The sequence below is a fragment of the Aotus nancymaae genome, unplaced genomic scaffold (assembly GCF_030222135.1).
Source record: "Aotus nancymaae isolate 86718 unplaced genomic scaffold, 86718_ANA_hifiasm-v0.15.2.pri h1tg000001l, whole genome shotgun sequence".
NCBI lineage: Eukaryota > Metazoa > Chordata > Mammalia > Primates > Aotidae > Aotus > Aotus nancymaae.
Genome location: NW_026988412.1, coordinates 5432662 through 5455368, shown reverse-complemented (window position 1 = coordinate 5455368; position 22707 = coordinate 5432662). Strand labels below are relative to the sequence as shown.

Below are 22707 nucleotides of genomic sequence, written 5' to 3'. Positions count from 1 at the left end.
AAATGAGACCCTGTCTCAAAAAAAAAAAAAAAAAAGAAAAAAAAAAAAGACTCTAAATTGAACACCTGTGTGTGGAAATGGAGAGGAAAAAATAATTTAAAAGCAATCTTTAAAAAGAAAACCTCTAAAATAAGAGAAATTATCCCCATCCTGGTCATTTCTCCAAGTTTTTACTGTAATACCCAAACTACCCAAACTTTTAAATGCTAACAAGAATCCTCTTATATCAGAGTTTACAGTTATTATCAGTGGGAAGTTCCATCTCCGGAGGTTGTGCCACCAAGGCAGGAGCAGAACTCTCTTGAAATTGGTGTTTTGTCCCCACATCAAAGCCCGTCCCACCCTGCCTGATAGTGGTGCCTCCTGGGCTCTTAGCAGGTGGCTCAGGCTCCAGCCAGGTTAGGCTGCAGTGACAGTGGCTCTCAAGGCAGACTTTCCCGTCTTGTCAGCATTCATCTCTCCAACTAGATCATGAGCTGCATGCTGATGTTCTACACCAAGACATTCTGGGGACCTTGCAAAGTGCCTGGTACAAGAAGTGCTTGTCTGAATGTATGAATGAATGAGCTTTATCAGACCACTAACTCCCACCCTTCTCCCTAGCTAACCAAGGAGTTTTGTTCTCCTTAATCAGAATCACCAACATAAGTAGTCTTAAAATAGGTACTCAGAACATCAGTGTGGCCAGGCATTCCCTCTTCCTATTTGTACCCAATATGTAATATTCAGTTGGCAATACAGAAGCACATAGGCTGTATTTGTGAGGTCTGTAACTTGGAACACACGTTCCTATTAACAGTGCCGGATTTGCTTATTCAGTTTTCAGTCTAGTTGACAAACTCCTATGAAACCCCAAAAGTAGCCAAAATTGTGACTGCCTACTAAAGTTATACTCTTTTAGTTATACTAAAAGAGTATAACTAAACGTTACTGCAATACTAGTAACTTTTAAAACCCAGAAAAACAAGAGCTAGTATATTTAATGTGCTACTTAACAGAAAGTAGGCTTAATTAGAAAAAGAAAAGTGGGTAGGTAGAAAAACTTTTGTAAGGATGCTGAAGGAGACTTCTGAACATTTTCAAGGACTCAAGAGGTTGATGGTACTATTTTTATGTATAATTTAAATTCAAATCAGATATCTTTCTATATATTTATCTGGGTAGGAAAGCTGTTTTTTATAGAGATTGGGAAAGACAGGGAGAAAGCAAAAAAGGAGTGTAGGGAAACAGAAAGATTCAGAACCAGAGAGAGACTCAGAGAAATATATTTTCCTGTGGCCACTGGGTAAGAGTTACAAGACAGGAAAATAGTAAAAGACTTAAAGAAGCTTCCTGGGGTGGGATTAGAAAACTGAGTTAATAAAGACAGAGCAAGGACACAGAGCATGTTGGCTCCTGCAAGAGGGCCAGGGACATCACAGAGAGGATGGATCTGAGTCCCACTGTCTAATAGAACCTTCTTCAAGACAGAAACAGGCTGTATCTGCACCACCCGATATGGTAGCCACTAGCCATCTATAGCTATTGAGCACTTGAAATGGGCTACTGCAACTGAGGGACCCAATTTTTTGTTATATTTAATTTCAATTAATTTAGATGTAAATATATGTAGACATGCATGACTAGTGGCTACAACAGGATCAGAAAGCTCCCTGAACCATTCATGGGTGGGGTGTAGGGCAGCAATACTGAAGGGGCAGGCCACCTCTTGCCCAGGGACAGCTGATGTCTATACAGAGTGGAACAGGTGAGGAGGGTAAAGCAGGAATGTAAAGGAAGCAGGGAGATGGCCATCAGTATGATTGGGACCCATGTCTTATGTTCATTTTTTAGCATGCTTTTAATAAGGTGGCAGATTATTTTTGGTAAAAATAAAATCAATTGAACTTACTTCATTTTGTCAGACAACTAGAGACAAAAACAACTAACATGCACTGCTTTAGTGACTTTCAACATCAGGATGGAAGATGATGGCCAGATGAGCATAAGAAAGCATTGAAATTTGAGCACAGAATGGCGAGGGCATCATGTAAAGGGGTTGGTGGCCCCTCTACTTATGGCACCCTCGCACAGTGCCTGGCGTATGGTAGGTATGCCATCAATATTTCTTGAATGACTCTCTGTCATATCAGGGCAAGAAGCGACAAGGCAGGAACCCAGACCTAGTAGATACAGAGACTGATGAAGCACCCATCTCTGGAGCATCATAAAGGGTCAGGCTTACTGGGTTTTAAAAGTTAGCAATGGGACAGGCGCGGTAGCTCACACCTGTAATCCCAGCACTTCGGGAGGCCGAGGCAGGTGGATCACGAGGTCAAGAGATCGAGACCATCCAGGCCAACATGGTGAAACCCCATCTCTACTAAAAAATACAAAAATTAGCTGGGTGTGGTGGCACACACCTATATTCCCAGCTACTCGGGAGGCTGAGGCAGGAGAATTGCTTGAACCAAGGAGGCAGAGGTTGCAGTGAGCTGAGATTGCGTCACTGCACTCCAGCCTGGTGCCTGACGACAGAGTGAGACTCTGTCTCAAAAAAAAAAAAAAAAAAAATTAGCAATGGGCAGTCTGAAAACTGAAGACTGGATGAGGTCACCCCAAGAAGGAACCTGCAGATACCCGAGTGTCAGACAGGAAGGGGAAGAGGATGGAGGCTGAGCTAGAGCTGTTCAAAATGTAGGAGCATGAGGGGAAGGCAGGATCTGTACAAATGTAAACCCTCTTACGTGGAAAAATCACTCACTCTGCAGAAGATATTTCATCACTTGGCATCCTTCTCTCCACTGGATGTCTAAACTGAGTGAATAAGAGAGTGACATTTGGGAATCTTAATGTGTTTTTCATACCCAAGACAATCTATCTCTCATACACACACAAGCAACATGATAACGAACTTTTGTATACATATTTTTGTGCCCCACATAATAAAATGCCCTGGAGAATAGTCGCACTCTTGAGAAGGTAAAACAAAGAGTGATAACTGAGTATTTCTGTGATTGTTCAATTTGTAGATGTTTTTCAGCTTCTGTGAGAAGAAGGTGGATTACGAAACATTTAAAGCACTCAATGATGCATGTCTTGTGTATGACGGTCGACTTGTGATTGATACAAACTTCCACACCAATGACATAGCCATCAGAGCTGCTGGCTCCCTCACCAAATTCTCCAATAGATATTACTCAGATGAGTGGACTCACAGCAACTTCAATTCCAAAGAAATTGGCTTCCAGTTGGCAGCAGCTATGCTACATCTCTTTGATCCGACCCTCGAGCCTGTGACCGAGCCACCAGCTGATCTTGACCAGCTCATCCCCATGTACAAAGGAGCCAAAATTCAAGGTAGACTTCCTTCTCCTTGATAAAGCCACAGATTAGGTATGGGTCAGCAGTCAGGCCAGCCCTCCAGGTTTCTCTTAGGGTTGGGGAAAAGGCTCCTCGGTACTTCAATGGGTTGCCACAGAGACAGAGAAAGGGTCTATCTAATTTCTGAAGCATTTATTACAAACCTGGAATTATTGCTATTATGGTTCTTTGCATTTGAGCATTTATTACTGACCACATCCTAAATGGGGTTCCCATTTTACAGATAAGAAAATAGACAAGGGGATGATTATTAACTTGTCTGGATGTCTCACAGCTGGAAAGTGATGGTTTGCCCTGACATCTTACCCAAAACTTCCATTTTCACTATTAAGTTCAGAGATAAGGAGACCCTTCCAGACAGCCAGGCCTCAGTCTGCTCTTGGGATGGATAAGCTTAACCATTTGCAGCTGTAAAGCAGTGCACTTTTATCCTTTAAACCTTTTTGGACCCTAGGGAGGAGATGATTTCATGAGTAATGCAGTGTTCCTTCACGTTCATGGTGTGAGAAATACCTTTGAAAATGGTGTTTCTAAATGTTGTGGACCTTCTACCAGAAAAATGCACGAATTTATAAAATTAGGGGTTCACTTCTTGGAGGTTTGTGGATGAACCCACAAAGGTGTATGTAGACCCCCAGGGTGTCCATGGAGCCCAGTCCAGTCAACGGAATGCCAGACTACAGAAACGAAAGCCCCCCATTCCACCCTTGCCTTCCTCTTCCTAAAAAGGCAGCCCCACAATATCTTGCCTTGCTTCTTACTCTGGGTGAGACCTGAGGAAAGGTGATGGGGTGGGCAGGCAAGGGCAAGGAGGTCTGGCGGAAGCCAGAGCTGGCAGGGGCCCAGACCTCAGGGACAAGCCAGAATACTAAGAACTCGATAATGACAATTTCTAAAACATTGAACAAAGAACTTTGTTGACTGTCCTAATTAGATTCAATTTTTTAATATTTTGGCTACATTTTGGAGAAGTGATGAGGAATAGGAATGCCATATGCAACATTTAAGACTTCTAAAGGTCTTGATCTGGTTTTGGCAGATACAGTTTAGGGTGTTGGGAGCTACAGATAATCACAGGATACACAAGATCCTCTTGGAGCATCCTGGAGCATTGGCGGCTACATTATGGGATATCGTGTCACATTCACATCAATTTGGTTAAATAAATGTCAACCACCCCAGGGAGTTCCTTGCTGTTAGTGGCACTTTAGTGGAAAAGTTTGAGGAGCATACACCACTGCAAGCATCTGTTTGTCCTGTGGTGAAAGTATGAGCTCTGTGACTCACCTCATTCACGATTAATTTTAAAAGGAAAACTTGCCATCTCCTCTAGGGGGCATTCTTCCCGGGTCTTACCATTATCTGCATATTGCCAAGCCTGCCATTCCAACTCCCTTGGAGACACAAATGGCACAGCCTGATTATGTAAGTATTATTTCTGAATTTCATTTTACTTTCAAATACAAAACCTTGTTTATAAGAGGATGAAATTCTTTACTTGGAGTCTTTAACGTGTTGGTCCGCACATCAGAAGCCTGCTGGAGTAGTCATCCCCCAAGATGGCCCTCAGTGACTCTTGTGCCTTGGTCTTCATGCCCTTGTGTGGCCCCTCCCACACTGAATAGGGCTGACCTGTGTAGCCAACAGGATATTGGGGAAATGACTGTGTGACTTCCAAGGTCAGGTCAGGTCAAGAAAGATACTGTAGCTTCAAACTTGCACACTTCTAGATAACTTGCTGCCACGCTGTAAGGACCCCTTTAAAAAGGTCCATGTGGCAGGAAATTGAGGATTCCTGCACCAGCCATGATCATGTTGCTGGGCAGATGAGTGCGCCACCTTAGAAGTTGATCCTCCAGACTCATTCAACCCTTCAGGTGACTGTAGCTGCAGCCAACATCTTGTCTGAAAACTTATGAAAAGCCTTGAGCCAGAACCCCCCAGCTAAGCCACTCTCAGCTTCTGACTCCCAGAGACCATGAGATAACAAAAATTTATTGTTGTTTTAAGCCATTACTTTTTTTAAATAGACTTAATTTTTTAGAGCCATTTTGAGTTCATAACAAAATTGAGCAGAGATGCAAAGCTTTCCCATGTACCCCCAACCCTTCAGCAGACATATAGCCTCCCCCACTATCAACATCCCCCACCAGTGATACAGTTCTTACAATTAATTAACCTACACTGGCACATTATTATCAGCCAAAGCCCACAGTTCACATTAGGGTTCACTCCTGATTTTGTACATTCTGTGGGTTTGGACAAATGTATAATGACACATATCCACCATTACAGGATCATACAGAGCAGCTTCACTGCCCTGAGAACCTTCTGTGTGCTGCCTGTTTGTCCCTTCCTCTGTCCTAAGGCCTGGCAACTACTGGTCTTTTTGCTGTCTCAGTCACTTTGCCTTTTCCAAAATGTCATATAGTTGGAATCACACAGTCTTTAGGCTTTTCAGGTTGGCTTTTTTCACTTAGTAATACGCATTTAAGCTTCCTCTATATCTCTTCATGGCTTGATGGCTCATTTCTTTTTGGCACTGAGTGATCCTCTGTTGTCTGGATGTATCTGTTTATTTATCCATTCACCTACTGAAGGATATTAAGCCTCTACATTTTGAGGCAACTGTGATGCATCGATAGATAACTGAAGTATCCACTTTCATGTCAATGGAACAGGTAGATTGCTTAGCATCTGGAATGGCCATGGAGACTCCACTGTTTTCCTCCCTTCCAGGAAAAGCAGAAGCTGTGCAGATGGGAATTCCCCTGTTTAAAGGACACAGGTGGTTGGTCGGTTGAAGAGCTTCTCTAATAAGATTCTCTGACACATGGTCCCAGCCTGGTGTGTGTTGTCATCCGGGGGCTTCTTTTTGCATATGTCACATTGGCTTTTTAGTCAATGAGGTGGACTGGAAGCTGTCTACTTAGCTTCCATTCCCATTTTCTTCTCCTGAATATTTTTGAGGGTAAACAAGATGACCAACTTAAAATAAACACATTTTCCAGGTTTCCTTGAGGACAGGGTCAGCCATGTGGCAGGTTCTGGCCAATGAGATGTAAGTAGAAGCTCTTGGAAAATTCCTTAAAAGGGAGCAGACTCAAATGACACAGGTTCTGGTCTCTTCACCTTTCTCAATCCCAGCTGTTCCATTTCCTTCCCATGGACCTTGAACAAGCTCTTTGATATCTCTGCATTTCTGGGATTGCTGGGGAGCATATCTAAAGCGACACTGGGACAAAACAGGTAGCCAGTAAGTGGTGAAGGTGGTTGTTTTAATCGTTATTCCAGATAAATAATGAAACCCAGTTCTTCCAGGAAAAGGGTAAATGCTGTGTGTTTAAAACTTACTTTCCTTAGCCCTTTCCCAGATTATTTTAGTTGTCCTGTACACATGGTCTGATGCAAAATTGTCTTATAATAAATGATCATTTATTATAGATCATCATAAATACTGTTCCAGTTTCTATCACTGTGTAAAAAACACTTAGTGGCATAAAACAGCCATTTGATCCTGCTCACAGATTCTGTGAGTTAGGAATTTGGACAGGGCACAGTGGGTACAGCTTGTCTCTGCTCCACACTATCCAGAGCCTTAGATGAGAAGACTAGCGGGTTAGATCAATGGTCTGGATCATCTGAGGGCTCATTTACTAAATCTGAAGGCTTGTTACTCAGCTGAGCTGGGATGACTCAGGGACAGGAAGTGCTCACTGTAACCTCCCCACCTGGGCTGTCCTCACGTACCTGGGCTTCCTCACAGTATGGTGGCCTCAGAATAGCCAGACTGCTCACGTGGTGGCTCTGGGCTCCAAGTGCACGTGTTATTGTGCAAGTTGGAAGCTGCATTGCCTTTTATGACCCAGTCTCAAAAGTCACACAGCATCACTTCTCCCACTTTCTCTGTTGGAGCAGTCACAGCAACCACTGAGATTCAAGGGGTGAGGGATAGAGAATCCATCTCTCAAGGCAGAGAGTGTCAAGGTCATATTGCAGGACAGTGTGTGGGATGGGGAAATTGTCGTGGCATTTTGGAAAGTACAGTCTGCCACCAGTGAGGTGGGGCATGAGGTAAATAGGATAAAGCCCAGAGTATACACAGGCTAAGCACTTTGTCATCACAGATAAATAACTTGAGTCTAATATGCACAAGAGCTAGAACATATTGGACTCAGTTTCAGCCAGAACCAGATACTTCAAGGATAGTGCATGATTTCTTACATGTGGCATCATTTATTTATAAGCCACTGACTCTCTCTAAATAAAGTCAGAAGAGGAGCCAAAAGGAGTTTTTAGATAATGAGAGTTTTAATAAGAGTGCAACTTAAATAGCTTCTTTGGCTGGTGCTATGACAGTATGTGAACAGGACCCCTGACTTTAATTAACCATTTTGCCAGGTGGGCCTCCTTTTTAATTAGTACAGAAGATCTAAACAGATTTTTTTTCCATTTTATTATTCAAGAGAAAAAAATGTAGGATGGCTCCATGGCAATCTTTTGGGGCTGGAATTAATTTGATTAAGTGAAATTGTTGCCAAAATGGTCAGGCAGTCACCTAAATATAGCCAATTGATCAAGAACGGAGGCCATTGAACGATATTTCACCAGAGAGATCGAATTAGTGTTCATACACTAGATGTAGCACAGACAAATCTTATCAGACGTTTACAGTGCTCACTAATTGGAATATTTAAGTCAGAAGATACTGTAGTAATTCATGGGCTCTTTGAGAGGTAACCTGACAAAAGGAAGAAAGGGGACCCCAAGTCGTCTACATAATAAACTAATTTACAGATTCCAGTCCACATGCTTTGTTGGCGTATATACCACGGAATAAAGAAATTTGTCACAACAAATTCTGCCTTGGGTACCATCAAATTTAAAATTGTATGTTCATCGTGAGAGCTGGGAACTTGATTTCTTGAACATCAAGTCTGATTAACCCTGTGTCTTCCATTTGGCATGAATTCCAGAGCCATTTTCCAACCTTTGTCAAAATCATAAAGAAACTCAAAAGGATAATTGTATTCAGGGAAAAAAGAAGAAGAAAAACCATGTCAGAATCAGTGACTCCATCAAAATTTCAAATTTAATATCCAAATTTTTTAACAATTTACTCATATACTTAAAATAGAGGAAGACGCCAGACATACGCTACCAGTTTGGAAGGTTGTGAAATAATCGTCCTGACCCCGGAACCCCTCACCGTGTGAGCAGGGCTGGGAGGTGCCTACGGCATCACTAGTGGAAAAGCTTTCTATGCGGCATTGCAGAAAGAGTTCTGGGCTTCACTGGCTTATCATGTTCTGTCAGCGACTGTGAGTAGGAATGGCCTGCACTACAAGAGTAATTTGTGTCTAAGAAGCCCCTGTATGAGTGAATTGTATTTAACATTAATACAACAGATTCGGAGGCACTCTCAGTTCCCGAATGGCCCCTCCAGTGATGCTAATATAGTGCCAAATCTCCTTAAAATGGACACTGTTCCTTCCTTCCAAAGCTGAGATCAGCCATCACTGCAGCCTCCTCATCACTTTCTCTAGCGTGGCTTCTTCGGGACTCCAAGCCCTCATCTCTGTGAAGCACTGTATCATAGGATCATGCAGACAAAACTTAGGGAGGACGCCAAAAGATGATAATTCAGTGTTTACATTTAAAAGTAAGATCAAAAAAAGCAACAAGTCCGTAATTTTTAAAAAAATCACTAAAAATGATGCTGATGATAGACTCTCAGGGAACAGGATGACATTTAAGGGCACAAAATGCTTGGACTCTCACTGCTGTCAACCTGCAGCCTGCAGGGCTCCTCGAGGACTTGTCAAGTCACCACCAACTAAGTGACCATGACCGTCGTCTTGAGGTGCACAGCCTCGACACCGTACGTGAAATCCAAGTCAGCCCTTCTAAACATAAAGAAGTCCTTATAAGCTGAAGGCGGGGGATTGTAAGCTGAAGTGAGACTCTTGGCAAAGTCAAGATTTGTTAACCACATGGGCAGATCTCAAGGTGTGCCCCCTTGACACCGGGGCTCCCTTTTTTAATCACTTCACACAATGAAACATAAAAGGAGGGGGAGGCCTGGGGAAGCCTGGCAGATAAAACTGTGCCAGTCTGTGGTACTTCCTCTCCCCGACACCAGCCTCACTGCCATGGTGCGGGAGCGGCCCCTCCTTGGAACTCACCTGCAGCTTTCCAGCTTTTTCACCAGTCATCCCCTACTGTGATGCGGACACCTACCCCTGGGTTCCAGAAGCCACACCTAAAGCTGCTTTTTCTAAACACAACTGGCCTTTCAAGCCTTGTGTTTAATTTAGAAATACACGCGGAGGTCACATACTTCACAGTCTGTGTATCTACATAGATTTTAATTCTGAAATACTGCTGAATATCCCAGGCCATCAGGTTGACACCAGGGGTTATTCTGTGAGGTCATGCACCCCTACCCCCCACCTGGTGCAATGGTGGGAGTCATTGCTCAGACTGCGAAGTCAAGACTTGAGAAAACACATGTGAATGAGCAAAACCCCATGGGGCATCCAGGCCTAGAGAGAGGCCTGTGGCAGGAGCCGAGGGCAAGGGGTTAGCAGTGGAGGAGGCCAGGCCCCTGCAGCCAGAGGCTCAGGCCTGGCTTTTTCCAAACTCTTCTCCAGAGGAGCCCGCCCTTCCATACCAACTTCTTCCTGGAGCCTGCTTCCTTCCTTCCTTCCTTCCCTTTCCCTCCTTTCCTTCCTTCCTTCCTTCCTTCCTTCCTTCCTTCACTTTCCCTCCTTTCCTTCCTTCCTTCTTTCTCTCCTTTCCTTCCTTCCTTCCTTCCTTCTCTTCCTTCCTTCCCTCCCTCCCTTCCCTTTTTTCCTCCCTTCCCTCCTTTCTTCCCTCCCTTCCTTCCTTCCTTCTTTCCTTCCCTTCCTCCTTTCCTTCCTTCCTTCCCTCCTTCCCTCCCTCACTCCCTTTCTTCCTTCTTTCCTTCCCTCCTTCCCTTCTTTCCCTCCCTCCCTCTCTCCCTTCCTTCCTTCTTTTCCTTCCTTCCCTCCCTCCCTTCCCTTTTTTCCTCCCTTCCCTCCTTTCTTCCCTCCCTTCCTTCCTTCCTTCTTTCCTTCCCTTCCTCCTTTCCTTCCTTCCTTCCCTCCTTCCCTCCTTCCCTTCTTCCCTCCCTTCCCTTCCCTCCCTCACTCCCTTTCTTCCTTCCTTCTTTCCTTTCCTCCTTCCCTTCTTTCCCTCCCTCCCTCTCTCCCTTCCTTCCTTCTTTCCTTCCCTTCCTTCCTTCCTTTCTTCTTTCTTTCCTTCCTTTTTCATTCCCTCCCTCCTTTCCTCCTTCCCTCCCTCCCTCCTTCCCTCCTCTCCCCTCCCTTCCCTTCCCTTCCTTCTCTTCCTTTCTTCTTTTATTACTTTCTCCCTCCCTCCCTCTCTCCCTCAATTTGCTCATCAAAAAATCTAGTTCCTTGCCATGGCACAGCCTGAGTATTTAAAAATAACTTGTCCTCACTTTAGAAGTAATGGTCAGTTTTTAAAAATGAGAAACTGCACATAGTCAGATAACCATAAGGATAAACAATAAAAATTACCCAGTCTCTCAACCGCAGAAAGTGACCATTAACATTTTGTGGAAATGTTGATACAAAACAATGAAATGATACTGTGCATTTTTGTGAACTACTTCTACAGTATGAAATGCACTGTGAACGTAGCTCCCCGCTGTGAAATATATTTGAACACTAATTTCTTAAAATGCATTGCCCTCCATTATGGGGGGCATTGTTTTGTTGGATAATATTTTAATGAGTTTGGATTTTTTTAAGCACTTTGTTATGGTGGTAGATTTCCCATCTATCCATCCATTTCTAAATGAAGGACCATTTCCATCTCCCTTGAAGCACCATCCCCCAACCCAGTTGTTCCTCCCCCACCCCCAAATGCCCAGCTTCTCACACACATACCTGGGGTTGGCCCAGGACTCACCTGTCGTGCCTCCCGTATATCTCGCCCTGTACCTTTACAGCTGGCCGAGTCCCCCCAGGGCTTTGCCATGTGATACCCAGACACCCACCAGTTGCCTGTATTTATTTAAAAGTTAAACTGTGTGTCCTTGTTTAGACAAAATCCCCAGGTGATGTCCAGAACTAAGTAAATGTTTGGGATCCTGGCGGTCCAAATTGCATTGGATTTCTAAATGCCACATTCAAGTTCAGAAGAGAAGCTTAAATCTATATGCACTCAGAAAACATTTATTGAGCGTTACTGTGTACTGAGGTCAGAGTCTAGGGCTGTAGTGAAGGTTCAGCCACCTCCCGCAAAACCCATGTTTGTCCACAGAGGCTTCCCACTGCCTGAGCCAGTGGGGAGCTGTCTGGGGCCGAAATAGGAAAAAGTCATCGTGGCATGGAATTGGAGCAGCATCTATCCTTGTCACTTGGGCTCCTGTGGCAGTTGTAGCTGGTTTCTACAGGACAGAAAGTCACAAATCCACACCTTTAGCAATTTGTAAACTAGAAAGCCACTTGCAGAATGTGTATGTGGATCTCCCGTAAACTTGAACCTCCTTCCTGGGAACAGACCTTTTCAAATGACTGACACTGCCCAATTCCTGCCATCAGGCATGGCCTTTTACGTGTTTCTTTTGTTAAGAAGTAACCTCAAAAATAACTGAAATTATTTCTGATCAGTTCTGACTAGGTTTTCTAGTCAGAATGATGCTGTGGAAGCTGAGAAATTTAACAGTGTTAAAACACCTCAGAGGAGACAATAAACCCAGTTCCTCTTATTAGCCGGTCGTGCAGTATTAATTGAGGATTGGTTGTAACCTAGCAACTAGTTTAGAAACACAGAACAAGGCAATCACAGTTTAAAATATCCTGAAGAACATTTCAGTCACTGAGTCCAAGTATGTGGTTTCTGACACACTGTTACCTTCTGCTGAGTTTGGTCAATATCTATTACTGTTATTTGCAGCGAGGGATAAGATATAACTTGTCCGTTATATTTGAAAAAATAAACTGATATGATGAAGTTCCCAAAATCCAGAGATGTTTCTAATGTTGTTTTTCTGATCCACATCCCGCCTCTAGGGTTTAGAAATAGTAACCGGTAGTGCAGCAAATGGAACTTACTTCCGAATTCATATTAACAAGTATAAAATGGTGGAAACCATCACATGCCTTTCTAAGGAGCCCTTCCCCACCTCCAACTACATCTGCCTGTTTGGCCAGCATGAGCAGCTCCTCAACAACCTGTGTGCTCGGTACGATGAAAACCTGATCACAGATCTCTATAGGTAAGTTGGACGTTGCATTTGACTACGGGGAAATACAAACATATATAATGTCTCATGAATGAGGGACGTGTGTTGTGATGCACCAGAGAGCAAAACGGGAATCCCCGGGAGAAGCCAAGGGATTTCATTCTAATGAAGAACACCTGAGGCTAATGTGGGCTGGGGAGCAGAGAGTCACGGGAGGGAGGATGTGGACTCCAGATGTATCCACACATGGCCTCCATGGCCATACCAGGGCCTCGACCCCAGGTACAACCAAGCCCACCATGGACAGGCTCAGAGGAGGTGATATTCAAGTCCCTTTCCACATGGGACTGTCAAGAGCAGCAGTCAGAAATGCGGGAGGTAGATTTGGGGACGGCATGTGGAGGGGTCTGATCCTGATGGGACTCCGTGATCATGGGACAGGGTGTTGTGACTCCAGCCTTCCTCCTCATGGCATGTGTTCGGGTAGGCTCAGGGTGGCCATTTGTTCCGGGTATTGGTAAGGGAATTCCTACACTGACAGGTCGGTTAGACTTGAAACCTTAGTCTTTTCAAACTCTTGAGACACACTTCATCCTATCCAATAGGAAGGCACAGAATTTCCAAGTGGAAATCTACCTCTAAATGTAGGTTGCTACTTAGCAAAGTTAGGAGACTTTCCCTCTATTCACAAAGCAAGGTGATGCAGAGCCAGCACTAGATACAAACGTGGAATGAAAACCGTGCGGTTCCAGTGTTCTCAACACCCGCAGAAGCAATTGTCAGGATTGCCAACAATCTCTCTTGCCTCTTAAATTTTTTTAAATTGTAGAATGCATCATACAAATGAAAAAGTATGTGAAATATGTACGGACCTTAAAGGGAAAAATAATACTGGAACTCTATGGGTCCACTGCCTATGTGAAGAAATAATTCCTTACGTTAGCAGTCAGGAAGTCCCTCTCTGACCACAGCCCCTCCCACCCCACCGTCTCCTAGGAGGTAGCCACTGTCCTGAAGTTTGAGTTTGTCATTCTGTTGCCTATAAAGCAAGGATCAGTGAACTTCTTCTATAAAGGGCAGATATAGCTTCAGTGGCAAGTACTCAGCCCTGCGTTTGGAGTGAGAAAGAAGCCACAGATGATGTGTGAACAATGGATGCAGCTGCGTCCCAAGAAAGCTTCATTCGCCAAAATGGGCATTGGGCTGGATTTGCTCTCAGTCATACTTTGTCAACCGTTGTTTTAAAGATGTGTACATAGACGCATGTGATTTCCTAAATAATATTTGAGTTTGCCTTGCCTACTTCTGACTCAGGGTTACAGCTGATCAAAGAAAGCTAGTGTTCACTTTGCACTGTGTTTGTGAGAACCATCCAGGATGATGTCTGGAGCTGTGGTTCATTCGTTCTCCCTGCTGTGTAGTATTCCATCATGTAATGGCCATGATTTAGCCATGGATTTTCCTGTTGACTGTGTTGACACTGGTTCCAGTTCAGGGCCATTACAGTCGGACGTTGTGAACGTTGTGGACGTACCTCATGTGCAGAATCTCTCCAGATATCCTAGTCCTAGAACCGCTGGGTCGCAGGACATGCACATCTTCAGCTTCACTAGTTGATTCCCAGATGTTTCCCAAGTGCGGTCATGTGCCATATAGACTTTCCAGTCAACAATGAACCATATATACAATCGTGGTCCCATAAGATATTAGTGAAGCTGAAAAATTTCCATCTCCAAGGGCCACCTTCCTATCACCTAACACAACACATGACCCACGTGTTTGTGTGATGCTGGGGTGAACAAACCTACTGTGCTGCCCAGTTGGTATAAAAGTATAGCACACAGTTATGTTCAGTGCAGAACACTTGCAAATGATCGTAAATGACCATGTTACTGGTTCATGTATTTACTATACATTTTATTGTTATTTTCAAGTGTATGCCTTCTACTTATGAGAAAAAGTTAACTGTGAAACAGTCTCAGATAGGGTGTATTCAGAAGGCATTATTGTCACAGCAGATGGCAGCTCCATGTGTGTTATTGCCCCTGAAGCCCTTCCAGTGGGGAAAGATGTGGAGGGGAAGACAGTGATCTTGATGGCCTGACCCTGTGTAGGCCTAGGATAATGTGTGTGTTTGTGTCTTGGTTTTTAACAGAAAGTTTAAAAAGTAAAAAATAAACTGTAAATAGAAAAAACTGCATAGAATAAGGACATGAATATTCTGAATAGCTATACAATGTGCTGTGGGGGTTTTTTGTTTGTTTTCTTTTTGTTTTTGAGATGGAGTCTTGCTGTTGCCCAGACTGGAGTGCAGTGACATGATCTGGGTTCACAGAAACCTCCGCCTCCTGGGTTCAAGTGATTCTCCTGCCTCAGCCTCTCAAGTTGCTGGGATTACAGGCACATGACACCACATCTGGCTAATTTTTGCATTTTTAGTAGAGATGGAGTTTCGCTGTGTTGGCCAGGCTGGTCTCAAACTCCCAACCTCAGGTGATCCACCCGCCTTGGCGTCCCAGAGTGCTGGGATTGCAGGCATGAGCCACCGCACCCGGCCTTGTGCTTGTGTTTTAAGCTAAGTGTTATTATTAAAAAAGAGTCAAAAAGTTGTAACAAAATAAGGTTATGAAGTACAAAGAGTAAGCTAAGGTTAACTTACTATTAAAGAATAAGAAAGATAGAAAAACACGTTTCCATAAATTTAGTGTAGACTAAATGTACTGTTTATAGTATCTTCAGTATTACATGGTAATGTCTGAGGCCTTCACACTCACCACCCACTCACTCACTAACTGCCCTAGAGCAACTTCCAGTCCTATAAGCTCCATTCATGCTAAGTGCCCTCTACAGGTATACTCTTTTAAAATATTTTATGCCATATTTTTGCTGTACCTTTTCTATGTTTAGATACACAAACACTTACTGTGGAGTTACAATTGCCTACAGTACTCAGTACAAAAACTTGTACAAGTTTGTAGCCTAGGAGCGACAGGGGCATACATGCTAGGTGTGTAGTAGTAGGCGGGTCCATCTAGGTTTGTGTAAGTGCACTCAGGGATGGTTGCCAACAGTGCATTTCTCAGGACCTATTCCCATCGTTAAGTGACACAGAACTGTCATATTTATTTATATATTTTATTGCATTTTAGGTTTTGGGGGACATGTGAAGAACATGCAAGATTGCTGCATAGGTACATACATGGCAGTGTGGTTTGCTGCCTTCCTCCCCATCACCTATATCTGGCATTTCTCCCCATGCTATCTCTCCCCAACTCCCCACCCCCTGCTGTCCCTCCCCTCGTTCCCCCAACAGACCCCAGTGTGTGATGCTCCCCTCCCTGTGTCCATGTGTTCTCATTGTTCAACACTCGCCTGTGAGTGAGAACATATGGGGTTTGATTTTCTGTTCTTGTGTCAGTTTGCTAAGAATGATGGTTTCCAGGTTCATCCATGTCCCTACAAAGGACACGAACTCGTCTTTTTTATGGCTGCATAGTATTCCATGGTGTATATGTGCCACATTTTCCCTGTCCAGTCTATCATTGATGGGCATTTGGGTTGGTTCCAAATCTTTGCTGTTGTAAACAGTGCTGCAGTGAACATTCATGTGAATGTGTTCTTATAACAGAACAATTTATAATCCTTTGGATATATACCCAGTAATGGGATTGTTGGGTCAAATGGAATTTCTATTTCTAGGTCCTTGAGGAATTGCCACACTGTTTTCCACAATGGTTGAACTAATTTACACTCCCACCAACAGTGTAAAAGTGTTCCTATTTCTCCACATCCTCTCCGGCATCTGTTGTCTCCAGATTTTTTAATGATTGCCATTCTAACTGGAGTGAGATGGTATCTCAATGTGGTTTTGATTTGCGTTTCTCTAATGACAAGTAATGATGAGCATTTTTTCATATGTTTATTGGCCTTATATATGTCTTCTTTTGTAAAGTGTCTGTTCATATCCTTCACCCACTTTTGAATGGGTTTTTTTTTTTTTTTCTTGTAAATCTGTTTTAGTTCTTTCTAGATTCTGGATTATTAGCCCTTTGTCAGATGGGTAGATTGCAAAAATTTTTTCCCATTCTGTTGGTTGCCGGTTCACTCTAATGACTGTTTCTTTTGCTGTACAGAAGCTCTGGAGTTTGATTAGGTCCCATGACTGTCATATTTATTTAAACTTTCCCCAGCAGTGAATGAGAGCTCCTCTTGCTCCACAGACCTACCAAACCTTGGTACTGTTAAATTTGGCCAGTCTAGTGGCACACAAAGGTATCCTCCCGGGGCTTTAATGCACCCTTCCCCACTTAATGATGCAGTTAACTGCCTTTTCATTTGTTCATGGCCATTTGTGGTAGTTTCTGTGAAATGCTGATTCATGATATTTGTCCATGGAGTGGGGGTGTCTTCTCATTATTAATTCACAGAAGTCATTTATAAACAAACTGGAGACAAACTTGTGTTGGTTATATATTTTTAACCAACTTTGAGGCTTGTCTTTTTACTTTCTTTATGATGTCAACAATATTCTTAATTTAATAGAATGTTTGTCTTCTTCAAGAGTATCTTGGATATTTTTGTCCTTTCCCTCTTATAATAGTTTTATAATCAACTTGTCAAGATCCATGAAAAGCCCCATTGGATTTGATAAGAAATGCATTAAATCATAGATCAATTAGGCAAGAATTGACATCTTTGATAATGAGTCCAATATCATAACATAGTATAGCTCTTATAAGGTTTGTTAGGTTCTCGCCGAGTTTAAAATGAAGAAACTAAGGCCAGCACAAGAAGATCAAATGTGAAGGATTTATTCGGCTCCCGGGCGAGATTCTGCGGTCCAACAGGAGGGGCCGGAGAAGTCACGTGGACTCCTCTCAGACATGGGGTTTTATAGGGAGTGGAGGCGTTTGATTGGTTGTGGGAGACCAGGGTGTGGGCAAGACAGGACTGCTATTGGGTAGGGTTACAAGCCTTTGTTTGCATACAGAACTTGACTGCTATTGGCTAGAGTTACAAGACTTCATTTGCATACAAGACTTGACCACTATTGGCTAGAGTTACAAGACTTTGTTTGCATACTGGCGGGGTTTTTAAGGGAAGGCTAGGCTGTGCAAGGGGGTGGACGTGTCTGAGCTCCTGGGAAAAAAAGGGGGGGGTGTGTGCGTCCGAGCTCCCGGTGAGGCGACTGGCCTTACAGCTCTCAATTTAAGTATTCTTTAATGTCTTTCAATAAAGTTTTATCATTTTATCCATGAATGGCTTGTACAATTTTTGTTTCATATGATCCAAGATGCTTTATATCGTTCTTTCTGTTATAAATATCATTTTTTATGAATTGCTGCTTGTGTATAGAAATTCACTAATTTTTATATGGTTCTATATCCTGGAAATCTGAGATAATTTACCTATTGATTTTTAGATTTTCCAAATAGAAAAATATCATCTGCAAATAGTGACAGCTTCATTTCTTCTTTTCCAACTTTTATAATATTTATTTTCTTTACTTGCCTTACTGCACTGGCTAAGATCTGTAATAAAAAGATCGGCTGGGTGAGGTAGCTCACGCCTGTAATCCCAGCACTTTGGGAGGCCGAGGCAGGCAGATCACTGAAGATTGGGAGTTTGAGACTAGTTTGGCCAAGATGGAAAAACCCCCTCTCTACGAAAAATACAAAAATTAACTGGGCGTGCTGGCTTGCACCTGTAATCCCAGCTACTCGAGAGACTGGAGCACCAGAATCACTTGAATCCGGGAGGCAGAGATTGCGATGAGCTGAGATCGCTCCACTGCACTCCAGCCTGGGTGACAGAGTCTAAGATTTTTGTCTCATAAATAAATAAATAAATAAATAAAAATAAAAAGTGGAGTAGGGGTAGTGAGGGATGGCACCTTTACACCATTCTTAATCTGAAAGAGGAAGGGGTCAAGATTAAGTGTGTACTAGTTGCCATATGTATTTTTTATAGATGTTCTTTATCAGATTTAAAAAGTTCCTCTTGATTACTGGTTTTGTAAGCATTCTTATCATAAATGGAGTTTTATTTTTCAGAAAGAGTACTTAGTCCCTGAAAACTTTTATGTGTAAGGATACCTTCCTGATGCTTTCAAATATAAACTAAGTATCAAAATTTAAAATCATGAACTTTACCTCCACAAATCTTTGTAGACTGGCTCCAATATTTATCTTAAATAATGAAAAACACATGTATTTTTACAACGAATTCATTTGCTCCTTCACTTATATATAGGGTTTTATTGTTGTGGTCAACCTTACCCAAAATATTTGAGTTAGGGGAGAATCAGTTATTTTTTACAGAAAGCTTTTGGTTGGTGGAGAATGATATGCTAAGACTTTCTGGTGGGAAAAAATGTTTCACATTTGACCGTATTCAAAGTCCTAGTTTCTTTCTAAATAGAAGGTGATTCTGAAACAGACGGACTTGGTGAGTTTGAGACTACGACAGGGGTGCCGCTGTTAACTGATGATAGTAATAACTTCAAAAGTTAATCAGGTTTGTGATGAGTGTTCGGGATGGCAAAACGGGGTGACACCAGATATCAGGAGGTGCCGATGGACATCTGTCCGAAAGGAGCAGGGGCAGGAAGATGGTCGCCAGTCATTTCTAAGTGAGTCCTGAAAGCAGCACTGTGCCTTGTCAGTTGCTCCAGGCTGTGCTCCTGGGCACATGCAGCTGCGGCCACACTCTTCTCAAGTGCCACGAAATGCTGCCAGGTCCTAGTGCTCATTTTTGGCCCAGCACTCCTACCCTGTCTGTTGTCAGACCGGCTGGCAAGGCTCTTTCCAAGCAGGGTGAATGGCTGAGCTGATTTTGGCCACGATATGATTACCGATTGTTTTCCTGACCTTGGCAGCATCAGCAACCTCTCTTGTTCAGAACAGGCAGGCTTTATTTGCACACTTCCATCCGCCGTGGCTGGGGCACCTTCCTCAGGGCTCGCTGCTGCCAGGAAGGCTGACAGTTAACCAGCCGCACTGTTCTTCTGCAAGTCAGGCACGACTTCAGTTCAGTTCCTCTCCGCGTTCAGAGAAACCCTCTGGATCCTTCCTCTCCACTTCTCCCTATCTATGCTCACTCCATCGAGGGCCAAAGCAGCGCAGGCACTAGCTGTGCCAGTGCAGCCATGGCAGCCCTGAGGGTCAGGTGTTGCTGTGGTAGCCGAGGCCTCCCGGGCAGACCCTGGCTGCCTGCAAGGGGCTCACTTGGAGCCATGTGGGGACACGAGGTGGCGGCCGAGCTGTCAGCCACCATGGAGCACAGGCGGACAGCTGTCACAGGACCACAATAAGCGAAGGTTCTGCGGCCCAGGCTGGCTTGGATTCCACCGATATTTTATTCTTTGTTTTCACCTCTGAGTGCCAGTACAAACCACTGGCACTGAAGAGAGAGAGAGAACTAATCCACCATTGGTGACTCTGTGTGTGTGTGTGTGCGCGAATGTGTGCAAGAGAGAGAGAGAAGTTGATCAATTGATTGATTTACTACTTTGGAAAAAGAATAGAGCCAATTTTATATCATTTGTTGCTTTCTGACCCAACCAGCATTTAAAGTCACACAAATATGTTACTAAAAATCTTCCTTTTCCCAATCTTCCCCTTAAAAACATTTTTGTCCCCACAGACCTCACTCATGCACACACACATGTGCACACACTCACACAGCACTCATAATGTCCGCTCACACACACGCACAGTCACACGCTCACACACGCCTGCACCTGCCTCTCTGAAACCTCGCAGTCCTGTCCTCACCCCCGACAAGGCCTTGGCAGCGTTTAGAATGGCAGCACCTTCTGCCCTGCTGAAAATGCTCCTCCCTTCAGGACACTGGGGCGAAAGGAACTTCAGTGAGGGTGTGGAGAAGTGGGAAATGGGAGCTGGGCTGGAGGGGAGGGAGGAGGCTGAGCGGCTTCCCGAGCTGCCGCCTGTCAGGGACTTTAACAGGCTTGTCCCGTGTCTTTTCGGCTTTCTTGACTCTGCTTCATCTTCTTTTACCCCCATTTATCAATGACCCTGCAAAAGAGAAGTCTCTCCAACCGAATCTCGCCCTTCGTCACCTTAATTAGCAGTCTGTACATCCTTTATCCTCGCGGTGTGAATAGGTCTTGCCCTAGCTTCTTTGTATGAGCCCATCAGGTACTCATAAACCTTGATTAAACCTTCTCTTTTCACATCTTAATACGCTGAGCTCTCAAAGACTGCCCTCAGACAGCCCGGTCCTTGCACGCGCGCCGCCGCCGCCTCAACACACACTCCAGTGGCCTACATTCAGAGACCGAGTGCCGCTGTGCAGTGTTCTAAATGGGATTCGAGCAGCCCTTTAAAAGGCTGCCATTACCTTTTTGAACTGCGAGGCTCCAGTTCTTCCCTTAGAAAAGCCACCTGTGTTATCTGTCTTTGGAGCTGCAAAACGGGATGCTGCCAGCCCATGTGGTCCCCAAATTTATTGATTTGACTCCAGTTGGAATCATTTAATCATGACTTTAACATGTTTTTCTGCCCTCTGTAGTCAGCAGCCTTTTGCTGGGTCCAATATTAAATTGCACACTACATTCCAGGTGACTGTTTCTCCAGGTTTACCCAAATCTTCTTGAACGATGACTGCCCACTCCAGCTTCTCAACTTTTTGGCCCATACCTAAAAGGTGGTGGATGGTAACCCTCCCAATATACCCCCCCACCTCGCCACACACACACTTCCCTGCGGCCGTGTGCCACGCCACTGACCTGCTCTCTGTAGACTCTGTAAAGGTTCCTGCTCGTCGGTTTCACTTCAGATCGTGCCAGTTCTGTGTGACAGCCTCGCAAAGAATCCTTTCCCAAATGATTTGCTAAAATCAAAATCCATTCTCTTCCTTTTGCTTCCCACTCATTCAGTTACAGGCTATTTCTCCGCCCTCATAAAAGGCAATCGAGGTCAGTTTGCTCACATACTCTGGGGATTCCTCACTGACCACGCCTTGGCCTCCTTGCTCCAACAGGCAGATCCCTACCCAGAGATGCTTCTCCTACTATTCCACAGGCCACGAGGCCAAACTCAAATTTTTGAACCTTACTTGTTCCCAAGATGGTCAGCCTTAGATCTGGAAGTATAGACCAAGGAGGAGGCCAGAGTCCGCTGGCCACAGCGTGTATCCGTTCTTATTGACGGTCCTGTTTTCCAATCTTTTCTAGTGTATGTTACCTCCTCACATCTTCCCACTATGGCATTTGTGTGGAACTAACCTTTCCTGAGATGAAAGGTGAGGCCCTGAAATTATAGCCAGCACATGTCCCTCCAGATATTCATGCCAAAGATTACAGTGTGGAAGAAGAACAGACTCAGCTGTTTGCAGAGTCCAAAATGAATGTTCAGAGAAATGAACACAGGGAGTTCTGTGTGAAATATGAACTTTTAAAAACCTACCTCACTTACCATGAAAATAGCACTTGGCGTATCATGTTAGGATTTATTGGAAAGGCTTGGATTGAGATTTTTTATGGTTTTGAGGTATCAGGAGTGTATAAATTCTGATTTCAAGTGCCTCAGTCTCACTAGTGTTAGTAAGAATCTTTGCCTGGAGGACAGTGCCTGTGAATGAATGAAAGAAACATGAGTATCCCCTCTAACAGCCAAGATTTTGTTTTATGTTTAAGGCTTCTATTACTGAGAATGTAAGAAATGAATGAGGAAATTGAGCCCCGGTTAACATCAATCTGAAGTTGGGAATGAAGGGGGAGCCTCTGCCTATTAACAGGTAACTCTCCACCAGGATTCCTCACCCCACTTCATCAACGTGCACTCCTGCAGTCCTTACGTCACCCTTTCCAGGCAGACAGAGGAAGGCTTTGGCATTCTCCCTGGCTATACAAGAAAACTGGTGCTTTCATTATTTGAAAGGAAATGTGTACATTTAAATCACATATTGATACTCAGGGGAGACAGTTTCAGCACAGGGATGGCCCTGCATCCCAGAAGACCGTGCTGAAATGTGAACTGTACATGGGACAAATCACATACAGTGTGAAACACGCTTCATACACGTCTGTTGACCCATATCTGCAATATTACTAAAAACAAATAAACAAAAACACCCTCAACTTT

At 43.9% G+C, this 22707-nt stretch overlaps 1 protein-coding gene across 2 annotated transcripts in view; it reads left to right on the top strand.

Annotated features, from left to right (window-relative positions):
* The window catches only part of CFAP61 (cilia and flagella associated protein 61), a 298775-nt gene that overhangs the window by 227723 nt on the left and 48345 nt on the right, over window positions 1-22707 (top strand). For both annotated transcript variants that reach the window (XM_064375353.1, XM_064375325.1), the window contains exons 22-24: window positions 3012-3339; window positions 4697-4788; window positions 12429-12634. In XM_064375353.1, the coding sequence (XP_064231423.1) occupies window positions 3012-3339; window positions 4697-4788; window positions 12429-12634 (626 nt within the window). The remainder of the gene's footprint in view (window positions 1-3011; window positions 3340-4696; window positions 4789-12428; window positions 12635-22707) is intronic.